This window comes from Choristoneura fumiferana, chromosome 18 (genome assembly GCF_025370935.1).
Source record: "Choristoneura fumiferana chromosome 18, NRCan_CFum_1, whole genome shotgun sequence".
In the NCBI taxonomy this organism is placed as follows: domain Eukaryota; kingdom Metazoa; phylum Arthropoda; class Insecta; order Lepidoptera; family Tortricidae; genus Choristoneura; species Choristoneura fumiferana.
In genome coordinates, this window is record NC_133489.1 from 22,092,821 (window position 1) to 22,105,181 (window position 12,361).

General features: G+C 36.6%; 1 protein-coding gene across 2 annotated transcripts in view; it reads right to left on the reverse strand.

The window, feature by feature from the left end:
* Positions 1–12,361, reverse strand: part of LOC141437961 (uncharacterized) — a 153,994-nt gene that overhangs the window by 20,458 nt on the left and 121,175 nt on the right. For both annotated transcript variants that reach the window (XM_074101569.1, XM_074101568.1), the window contains exons 5-7: positions 11,966–12,109; positions 9,563–9,763; positions 2,594–2,772 (exon numbers count right to left, since the gene is read on the reverse strand). In XM_074101569.1, coding sequence (XP_073957670.1) covers positions 2,594–2,772; positions 9,563–9,763; positions 11,966–12,109 — 524 coding nt within the window. The remainder of the gene's footprint in view (positions 1–2,593; positions 2,773–9,562; positions 9,764–11,965; positions 12,110–12,361) is intronic.

The following is a 12,361-nucleotide window of genomic DNA, read 5'->3' on the forward strand; positions in this document are numbered from 1 at the left end:
GTTTTCACATCGCTAAATGTCTATGATCGGGTTAACGGCCGTTTTTTTTATTTACGATTGTCATAAATTGGATCGGAATACAATATAGAGAATTTTACTTTTAGAGTTTTCGTTTATTGCACATAATATGCAGAAATCATCATCATTATATCAGCCTTTAAACGTCCCACTGCTGGGTACAGGCCTCCTCTCGTAATGAGACGGTTTTTTTTATATACCACGTCGGTGGAAAACAGGCATGCGGCCCGCCTGACGTTAAGCAATACCACCGCCTAGGAACGCTTGCAACACCCGAAGTATAGCTCTCGCGCGGGCCAAGTGCGAATTGGGAACTACACACACCGTTGAATTGCTGTGCAGATTTGTGGACGTTTCTTCACGATTTCTTCACCGTAAAGTTCATGGTAAACCTCGATGGTTATTTCGCACATGCATTTTGAAAAGCTCAGCGCTTGCTTGAGAATCCATTGGCAAAAGTCAAACCACTAGGCTACCAACACTTGCATATAATATGTAGAAATGCTGCTGGTGCTGGCTGAAAATTAGCGCTGGGGTGTTTTCACATTAGTTAGCATTATGCTGAGCCAGCGTCCAATTCACAACCGCAATGACACATACCTTTGTGTTGTTTTTTTGTACCTAATAATATTGTTGTCTTGTGTTGTGAATAAATGTATTTTCTTTATTTTCTTTCTTTCTTTCTTAAATACGTATTCGATTAAAGATTCGTTGAAAATACAACAAAATCTAGGGAATGACAAATACTCAAATAGCAACCAGAAATCAGTTGGTCAAGAAATTAAAAACACTAAGGACGAGATCATAAAACACAAACTGCATAAAACATGTCTCCAAGCACAGACATTCATTGCCCCGTACGACGCATAATTAATTTTAGTTAATGCAAAATATTCACAAAATTATTCTAATTATAAATAAACCCGCGTAGCTCACCCAAAAACTATTAGATTTGACATTTCGGAGACCTCACGCTACACTAGCGCCTCTAGCGGCGAATTTATACGCGATAGCCCTCATTGTCGCCTTAATTACTGATGACATTAAATTCAACATGGCCGCTATTGTGACAAGTGACAAACGTACGTGTACCTTACGAGCAAGTGAATTCTTTCCAACATCCCTCACATGTGTCTGGTCTGGAAAATGTTGTAAACGGCAGGTTTCGGGTTGAACCAGCCGGCAATATTTTTCCCGGCATCGACACCTACAAAAAAGCTGGCCACACGTAAAGATATCGCTACGTGACAATTTTATATGGTGTCAATTGAAAATTGATCTTTTTCCATTTCATTCCATTCCATGGCATTTGGCGTATTTATTGGCAAACCGTAGGGTAAAAGGGTTTTCTTTTTGGGCATAGATAACAATGAATAATGGCCGTTCTTTATAATGATTCAATGTACACATTGTGTGAATAATTTATTCGTAACGACTGCAGTTGGTATTAAATAAGAATGAAATTAAGCTGACAGTTATAAATGTGACTGTAAATGATGAATTTATGCAAATTTTCTTCAATTTAATACAGCTCGAAGAACCAAAACATACAATTGTATACGAGTAAAATGGCAAAGTGTAGGTGGAATATCATTTTAATCGAATTTTTGATGAGTTCATTAGCCATACAAATTAAAATGTTAATATTAAGGTAATTTGAATAATAACTACCTACGTATTGTTGCTTGACCTATGGCCTCTTAAAAAAAAAAAATTTAGGTCAAACCCGGGCTAAAACAAATGTTTTTTCAAAAAATGGAACCGACTACAACCCTTGAGCTTTACGGTGAAGGAACATATCGTGAACCCGCAGACAACTGCGCGAGTTCAAATGTAATTTTGCACATGAATTTAGATTTGCGAACCCGAATTTGAACCCACGTTCCTATGCTTGAGAGGCCATGAGTCAGACCATTTGGCCACTACAGTTCACCCACAGGCCACAACGGCGAATCTTTGTTTATATACTTAATATTGTTTTGTAGATAAATAAATAAAAAATAATAAAGATAATTAGAAATAAGGTCTCACGAACTTTTATAGAACCCGCATATAGTTAGTTAGTTAAATAAGGCAAATAAGTGGTCTATCAATTTTTAAACAAGTTTGTAACAAATAAATATATTAAGTCACTAAAGTCGAACTTTCAAGTTGACAGGCACGACTATTGGCATTATTGTTGTATGACATGCAAACGATTATCAACTTTAGAGTGGTAGACTACATATTTGGCTGATGATACCCTTCTTGTGTTATATATACCTACCTAATTGTTGGCAATAAACGCAAAATAGAAATAAATTCGAATTTATGATAATATACGAAAGAACATTATAAGTATTAATCTATACAACAAAGAAGAAATTACGCAAAAATATAAAGAAAAATTAAATAAGAAGAACAAATTAAAAAAGTAAATTAATAGCAAAATAAAAACTAGTCCGTTAAATACTACCTACATGAAATCTAGGAATGGCCCCCGTGGTGTTGTGCCCAAAGGGCGGGCAGCGTTTCCTCATAGAATAGCTATATGATAATTCTTTGGGATACACAAGTAGCAGACAAGTATAGTTACCTCCAAGTCTTCAGCATCAGAGCACCATACGTGAGGCAGAAGCCGACTTCCCGGAGCCAAACCCTGGCCGTGCAGGTCAGGACCGTGGGCCGGCCGTACATGACCAGGGTCGTGCAGTAGATGAGGAGAGCCCCCAGAACTATGACGCGAAGGAGAGCTGGACTAGCGGCGCGGACCACCTGGCGAGAGCAGTAATGGTAAACTTCTGTCATTTTTTGATTAGCCTACTAACACATAATCGAAAGTACACAAACTGAAATATAGATGCATAGTAAAACCAGAAAAATAAGACCAGCGCTGGGAATCGAACCCAGGTCCTACTACCGACCCACTACACCACCACTGGACAGTGATACAGACACGAATTTCTCCTATGCACCACATATCTCAGCTTGTTTTTTTTTCTTATTTAGTCACTTAAGCAGCGACACTAGCGACATCTTTCCAACAAAAACATTTTTTCCAACTCAAACGTAGCTGTTTCGCACGACTTGGCCTCACTACTCGGCGGAGGAGCAAGACAGATATTCCATTTATTTTAGACTACCAGATGGCCTAGTGGTTAGAGAACCTGACTACGAAGCTTGAGGTCCCGGGTTCGATTCCCGTGTCGGGGCAGATATATGTATGAAAAATACGAATGTTTGTTCTCGGGTCTTGAGTGTTTAATATGTATTTAACCCTAAACTTGGCAAGTTGAGACAAGTGAATTCAAGAATCGTTGGATTCTTGTAGAGCTAACAAAATTAACTTAAAAAAAAACAAAAAGATGATCTAAAATTATGTATCTTATTAGATACGCTGCCAAGTTTAGGGTTAAGTATGTATCTATCTATATAATTATATTTGTCCGTTGCTTAGTACCCATAACACAAGCTTTGCTAAGCTTACTTTGGGACTAGGTCAATTGGTGTGAATTGTCCCGTGATATTTATTTATTTATTTTGCCATGGACCTCCGCAAAGTAACCCTGAATCTATACAGTATTGCGCACTATTCCTACGCAAACTTAATTCCAACTGCCTAGAAATAAGCGCCGTAGTACGTAAGCAACGTATCATCAGCATAATGCTGAGTCAAGTCCCTTTTCGACATCATCAAATGTTTATGTATTTGTATTTAACTTGTATATTATTTAAAAAACCGGCCAAGAGCGTGCCGGCACCCATTACAAAAAAAACAAGTAATATTATGTGCGTTATAACACAATTAAAACACTTACTACAGTCTTAAAATCTATTAGCAGAAAAAGAGCGTATCTTCACGGCACTTACGTCCTTTTGTTGAAAAGCGCAGTTTTTCGGCAATAACTCAAGAACGGTATATTCGATCATGTTGAAATCAATTTTCGTTGAAAGTATTTATTAAGCGTTACATTTCCATATTTTTTTGATAAGCGGTTTACAAGATAGAGGGGGGGGGACACAAGTTTTGCTACTTTGGGAGCGAATATTTCCGGAAATCTTCACTTAATCAAAAAAGTTTTTGAGAAACCTTACTATCTTTTCAAAAGAGCTGTCGAACTATGTGCCACATGTTGATGCGAGTAAAAAGTATTTTTTTTTAATTTCTGTTACGTGTATGGAGTGCCCCCCCCTATAAATATTTATTTTTGTTATTTAACTACAAAACTAAATAGCGGCTTTGACAAGACATCTGTACTCCAAATGTCATTGATATACATCTTGCAGTTTTCGAGTGAAATGCCTGTGACATACGGATGGATAGACAGATAGACGGACTTGACGTAACTATAAGGGAACCCTAAAAATCAGTGTACTTTTTGATGTCGAATCTGTTTCCCGCAACTTCTTTTGTCAAGAATTGGCTTATCGTTTTCCCACGAGATCTTTCGGGATAAAAACCCACCCACATCATCTAGAACACAAGTATACGACTACTTAACTCACTGTAATCGCGTAATTCTACCACTATTATAATTATAGAGCATACAGTTCAACATAACACCAAAGTATGAATCACGGCACAAAACAACAGGCCTTTCTCGTAAATCCCCTCGCACTGTATAAATATGCAAATTAACTTCATTAACAACTTGAACAGCCGTGGTGGCCGAGTGGTTTGACCTATGGCCTCTCAAGCAGAGGATCGTGGGTTCAAACCCCGGCTCGCACCTCTGAGTTTTCCCAAATTCATGTGCGGAATTACATTTGAAATTTACCACGAGCTTTACGGTGAAGGAAAACTTCGTGAGGAAACCTGCACAAACCTGCGAAGCAATTTAATGGTGTGTGTGAAGTTCCCAATCCGCACTGGGCCCGCGTGGGAACTACTGCCCAAGCCCTCTCATACTGAGGGGAGGCCTGTGCCCTGCAGTGGGACGTATAAAGGCTGGGATGATGATGATGATGATGAACAAGTTGAAAACAGTTTGGGTCATTCATCAGTCAGAAGCATGACATTACGCTGCCACAACTAGTCCTTAACGGAAACATTAGGTCCTCGTTATCGTAATATAACAGCTCTATTAAGGGCAAAGGTAACCAAGGAACCTTCTACGTCCTTGTAAAATTTAGACATGCCCCATCGTCGATGATACTTTATTGCCGCGTAGGTAACCAAGAAATGGCATTTTTTAAGAGAGAGTTAAACTAAAACTACAAAAATTTTCATCGAAACTTAAAGAGTGGCTAGGCCCCTTAAAGCCATATATTCCACTATTCATGCTTCTTTTACCAAATTTTTTTGCAATCAGAAACAAAACAATCATCAAAATGTTCAGCCGTTCTTGAGTCATAAATTTTTTTTATTATTTTTAAATAACATAGGGTAAGGCCGCGAATTTTGACCAATTTGGACGTTTCAAATTTGGAACGCTGATAAAAAAAAACTGATAACACCTAGAGGTTTAATTTTTTTTTATTATATGACACGATATAAACTCTCAAGGTCGCAAATGAGATAATTGATTTAAACCCTTTTAAAAAAATAATAAAAATATATTACCGTCCAAAACGTAACGAAAATTGACTATTTTTTTTGACCACGAGTACTTAATACCTTATTATTTTCATGCTATTTAACTTCTCATGATCATGATTTTGTTTAAACAAAATTTATGATATAACGATAGTCCTACCGATTGCGGAATCATGATAATCAAATAATTTTCATGTTTTATATTTATTTCTTTTCACGTGCCAAAAACCACGTTTTCGTTACGAATACTTAGGTGACGCTTAATTAAGCTACCTTTAACGCCAATTTCGGTAGAAATTTGTTTTTGTACACTGGCAACTAATACTCTAATAGGGCAACATCGATGAGATAAATAAATCTCATCAGTTTGTTGACAAACAGCCATCAAAAGTGACGCGGAGGTTTTTTTTCGAAAAAACGTCGAAAGTGCTTGTTCGATTTTAAGGGTAAGTAGTGATTATTTTTAACTGGTTTTTTCATACGATAGGGTAATCTTTTCCATGTAAGTGGCATGTGTTATTATGTTCAAAATGTCGTTATTCACCATGATAAACGATTTTTTGTATAAAATACGTTACACTTTCGTTACGATTACGTTACATTTTTACAAAATGCTACGTATTTTGTACATAACGTAACGAAAAAATGTGGTAAAGGGAAGTTCACACAGAAAAATTCTAACTTACACCAGTTTATTATTAGGTTTCCAATGACTGCACGCACAGTAAGTTAGTTAGATGGATATTTTGAAGTTAAATAAATTTTAATCTGTAGGTGCAGGGATCGGCACAAGAGAATTGTGGCGAGTTCTGTGTTCACGTCCTGCTACATGCATAGCGTATTTAAAGTGAGAGACAAACGGAGAGATTCACTTACCTACTTAGTTCATTTGTTACCTAAACTTAATAATCATAATAATTTATTATCAAAAACATCTTTTTACATTGTCCACTTAACTAAGATACTACTTCCTAAATTGGTAAAACCTGTGATTTAGGGTTTTGGCCATTTCTTTGAGGTATTTAATAGCTTGTACAGTCGAAGTCACAAGCATGCTCACAACTAGGTGGTAGGACCTTGTGCAAGGTCCGCCCGGATTGCTACCACCATCTTCCTCGCTAATCCTGCCGTGAAGCAGCAGTGCTTGCACTGTTGTGTTTCGGCGTGGTGAGTAAGACAGCCGGTGAAATTACTGGCACGTGAGGTATCCCATCATAGGCCTCTAGGTTGGCAACGCGTCTGCAATACCCCTGGCGTTGCAGATTTTTATGGGCGGTGGTGATCTCTTACTCATTTGATCGTTTGCCATCCAGTCGAATAAAAAAAAACCACATCCAAATTCGTTATGCTTATAAATGTGCACCTTATTGTCAGTGTTAGAGAGGCATGTAAAGATACACTTTTGGAAAGATGTTCGTCAACTAGAGGGTACTTCTACTTCCACATTCTCATGTTTAGCTCTATAGATCTCATATAGGACAGATTTAAGATCAGTATCGTCAGAAAGTTCTAGTAAAAATAAAAACTTCACTTTATTATATGACATGTATTTTTTTTTCATACATGCGTTATCTAATGGGAATTTTTACCAGTTTGATCTAGGCTTTATAAAAAATTTGCGTTACGTTTTATGGTAACGTCACGTATTTTTTTTATGTTATTCTATGTCACATTGGTTAAAATTCGCGGCCTTACCCAGTAAGTATATTAAACTTTCAAGGAAAACTATAACGGCTAAGTTTTCTTAAGAATTATTAGTAGTTTCACTATTAAATAGCAGCCTAACGTATAAAATATACCTAAACTTGGAAGATTCCGTATAAAATACGAAATCCTTAGAAAAATATTACTTATTTTTTTCGTAATGGCTACGGAACCCAAGTTGGGGCGTGTCCGACACGCTCTTGGCTATTTTTTTCAACTACAAGTTAATAAAGGTACCTATAAAAAATAAATACGCGTCGACTTGAGAACCTTCTTCGTTTGTTTTTTCGTCAGTAAAAAATTCAAATTTAAATACTTTGTTTTTCTAACTTTAATAGTTGAAAGAATTTTTTATATATGTCCCCAACAAGAATGACTTTGTACCAAGTTTCTTAATTTACCGACTCTCGGCAAATAGACTTTAAAAGATTGCAAAGCAGATTATTTTAATAGGTATCGATATTAATGAGTTCAACAGTTGAGAGGTCACTTTTACCCCTTTTTTTGAATTATTCCTAAAGTGTGATCAAAAAGGCAACATATGTCTTTTTTGCATACTTAGCATTATCGTTCCTACTTTCGATATGAATTCAAAAGATCCTTTCAGCTGCCTACTCCGATCCTTACCGAAGAACCGTCAACGTTTTTAAAACTACAAAGACATGAAAGGCGCCCTAGAACTTTCTTCTTACTTTATGACAACCTTTCTACCTAGCCAGATATTTTCTGAACCCGTTTTAGGGTTCCGTACCTCAAAAGGAAAAACGGATCCCTTATAGGATCACTTTTGGTCCGTCCGTTTGTCTCTGTCTTTCTGTCTGTCAAGACCCTTTTTTCTCGGGAACGCGTGGAGGTAACAAGCTGAAATTTATATCAAATACTTTATAGTCTTGTCCCTTGGAGCTGTAAAAAAATCAAACCTTTAAGCCAACGCAATCAAAAGATATAGCCGTTTATGCTGCAAATGTTCAACACTCGCAAGGGAATCATAAACTAACGGGTACTTCCCGTGAACTCAGAATCTTGAAATTTGGTACAAAGCATCGTCTTATAGCGATAAAAAAGACTGTAGCGATGCAAGTACATTTGACAGAAAACTGAAGCTATATTTTTTGGGCAGACCCTTATTATACAATTGACGAATATTTTGCAAAGGCACTAGATTAGACATAATAGAATTCCTTATTTAATTATTAATATATTTCTATTTAAATTGACATTCGGTATTTTTGACATTATTTCTTTTAAATTATTTAATTTAATTTATTAATAAAACTTTGAATGATCAAGTGCTGCTGTTAACAATAACTTCAACTATATGTATATCGTATTGTAAATTCTAATTTTAACCGACATCAATTTATATTAATTTGCATGTAACTTATGTACATAATATGGCAAATAAATGATTATGATTATGATTATAGCAGAGATAAAGGAAAAATTGCGAAAAGCATAAACTTTTAGTTACATCATATAATAAAAAATATTTGTACGGAACCCTCTGTGCGCGAGTCCGACTCGCACTTGGCCGGTTTTTTCATTTGAATACTAGTTTTGACACGGGGTTTGCGCGCATGAATGAAATCTGGTAGTTTAAATTCCGCAATTCCATAGAATCTCCATGGAAGTTTATGCAAATTCCAAGTATTCCCAAAGACTACTTGTTACCACGACCACCGTAATGTGGCTCAAGCGTCTAGGTAATATTAATCGTGTTCAGCTCGATTTCAGACATGAGTGCTCCGAGTTTATTTAAGACGTGAGTTATCTGAGTTTATTTAACACGTGAGTTATCTGAGTTTATTTAAGACGTGAGTTATATGAGTTTATTTCAATTAAATTGTTTTCCAGAGGCACAAATTTAAGCCCAAATTAATTTAATCCTGTTAAACTGGAAGATTAAGATAAAATAAATATGAGTAGTAAACGGTAGTTCATGTTCAAATATATTGAAAATATTTGCGAAAAACTTTATTAATACTATACACCAATTACAAAGTCATAATATAACAAATAAGCATTAAATTAATAAAACTACCTGTCCTAAACTGAAAATACTTACATAAAAATAAAATAAGATAAAACCTAAAACTAAAATCAAAATGACTTAAAGAGTACTCGTACCCCTTTCTAAGCAATTGGTTTTAGTTTTAGGTTTATTTATTACTATTATTAATTTATGTAAGTATTTTAAGTCTAAGATATTTTTACATAGTTTTAATACAAAAACCTGTCAACTAAAAATTCAACTAACTAGCTGGACAAATAACTCGAGAGCTCTTAAGTTTGTTTTATAATATCAATATCTACGTTGATACTCACCCTGACATGTCCATATTTGATGGTAAAGTAGACGATAAATGGCAAGCAGGTTATGACGAAGCAGGCCAGCGCCAAGATGGTGGTGCGGGCGACCCAGTTAAGGGCGGCGACGCAGGGGGAGCCGTCGACGCAAGCCTCGCAGCCTTCGGCACATGGTAGGCACTCGAAGGCATCCTCGTTGGAGTACAAGCTCCGTTGGTGCTGGAAAAAAATGGTGTATCTTCATCATAGCAATTGTGAAAGGGAGGAAGGACTGTTTATGTGTTTATTATTATCACTAGCATCATCATCGAAGATTGATTGAAATAAAATAGTTTATTTTGCTTTAGACTTTTCTTTATAAGAGATTCTATGTGTGTTTGTGTGTGTGCGTGCGTGCGTGCGTGTGTGTGTGTGTGTGTGTGTGTGTGTGTGTGTGTGTGTGTGTGTGTGTGTGTGGGTGCGTGCGTGCGTGCGTGCGTGCGTGCGTGCGTGCGTGCGTGCGTGCGTGCGTGCGTGTGTGTGTTACAGAGGACTTCGTGTCTGTTTTTTGATTTTTAATCCTGGAGTTTCTTTGCGAAGAAATTAAAGCAAATTGGCGCTAAGAAACATTGTGTTTCAACCTTGTAGTTTCATTTCCATATTAGGTGTAAGTTTATTGTTTAACTTTTATCTCTTCTATAATCTTGACCGGGATTAAAAATATTACTTTTTAACAATCTTTACAATAACAGAGCTTATTACATTCGAATACCATTTTTAAGCTCTTTTCCGTTCTGTGGAAAACTATAAAAAAAAACAATAACAGTGTACCATTACTAAGCTTTTGGTGAAGCACTAAATAGTGCCTTTTATATTGTTTTTGAACTGGATTACTGTAACCAGCCACTAGAAAGAGACTAGTCGTTGAAACTCTCTTATAGAAAATCTCAGCTTGCCGTTTGGCTTTTGTTATTTGATAAAATTAGGCCCATTATTACCATTAAGCAACCTTACTTAGCAATTTAATTTTGGCCTATTCCCAGAACTAGATTATTAAACTTCAGGTATGACATAAATTGAATTGGAAAGATCACTCGGATCCATTTTCTTGATATTTTTAGAAGCCAACGTCGTTAGGGCGAGCCTTAATCTTGGTAAATGATTCGTGAAAATGACCTTAAATTATTTTGATCAGTGAGCCAGGGCGGGAATAAAATGCTAGGATGAAGATTGTTGTGAGAGATAGGGCGGTAAATGGGACGTTCTCGGGCACGGTATGTTGTTAAGATGCTTGGACAAACTACGGGTATCGCCTCGTGAACATTGTGGTTTTTTTTCCATGTTAACAACGTTGTTTGTTGTTTTCCTTAAGGAACATGGAGCTCTATTATCTATTGGAAATAACTTAATCATGGCTTTTGATTGGACAAGGTTTTGGTCATATTCAATCCGAGCCATTTTTTTACATTTTTCAAACGGGCAAATAAAAAACCTGGAGGCGAGCACCTTCCCCCTTATGCAGTTAAACATTGCGATGGGTCCTATGTATAAGGGCTAAAGTGTTTTTTTTTCAATTTTGAGTTTTGTGCGTTACAGGTATCTATAAACTATATATATTTAGATAGTGGATTAAAAAAACACTGTTGTTCAATTATTTTTCGAGATTTCATTGACGTAAAATGGCCGAACTAGATGCAATTTTGACGTAAAAGGGCTAAACGTACGTTTGATACTTTTACGCGGTAAATCCCGAGGCGGTTTTTTTTGTTATCTGTGGGCATAACTGCCATTTAGGTCCTTGTACGTCAAGTGGAACGCCGCTACCCCGATGCTACATCGTAATGTGATTGTATTACTTTTTTTTTAAATTCTCCAAGTATCTTGGGTAACGTATTTTTTTACCAAAATGTTTAAAGTTGAACGCGTATATGAGCCAAAGTACCACATAGATCTTTTTACTGTCTTTTGAACACAAATTCATTTCCCGGAAATTCACGTATATGGGTGTATTTGCAATAACTTTAAATAAAAAAATATTTTATTAAAATTTATTCGTTTTGGTTGAAGGACAAAGTACTATTAGCTAATATGCCAAATTTTAGAAGTCTCGGATACACCATCTCTGAGTTACGACAGTTTTTGACTTTGAAAGCCCGTCCTGTAAAGTAAGGATTTTACACTTAAGCCCTTGTACGTAGGACCCATCGATTGGTCCGCACGAAGTGGTTTCATCTTTTATAATGCGAACTGCTAAGGAATAGAATTAGCTCCTATCGTCTGTATTTCCAGATAAATACGACCTAAGGCTCTTCCAGGCTGGAGTAATTAGGCTGTTACTGAACCAGTGATATACACCTTTAGCCTCATCAGCACTTAAGATCAGGTGAGATAGGGGTCAAAGGGTCAGTTTTATGTAAAAAAACGTTTATGTCATCAACTTACCAGCAAGTTCTTCTCATATTCTTCCTCAATGTCGCTCCCGTTGTAGTGTCTGTTCTCAGCTGTTGTGTTGGGGAAGAAGAACCCTCGGCGACACACGCACCAGTACGAGCCTCGGCGGAACCCTAGACCAGGAACTGGGACGCACTGGAACAATGGAAATTAATAAATAATTAATAAATGCATACTTAAGTACATAATATATTAAACATCCAAGGCCCGAGAAAACCCGGGACCTCAAGCTTTGTAGTCAGGTTCTCTAACCACTGGGCTATCCGGTGGTCAAAATTACACTGCAACAGACGTAGCTTATGTAGGAAAATTTAATGACTTTAGCTATAATGTTATAAACTTCCGCGATTCTCACTCATACCTCGCTTTACTTGTAATTGTGAAGCT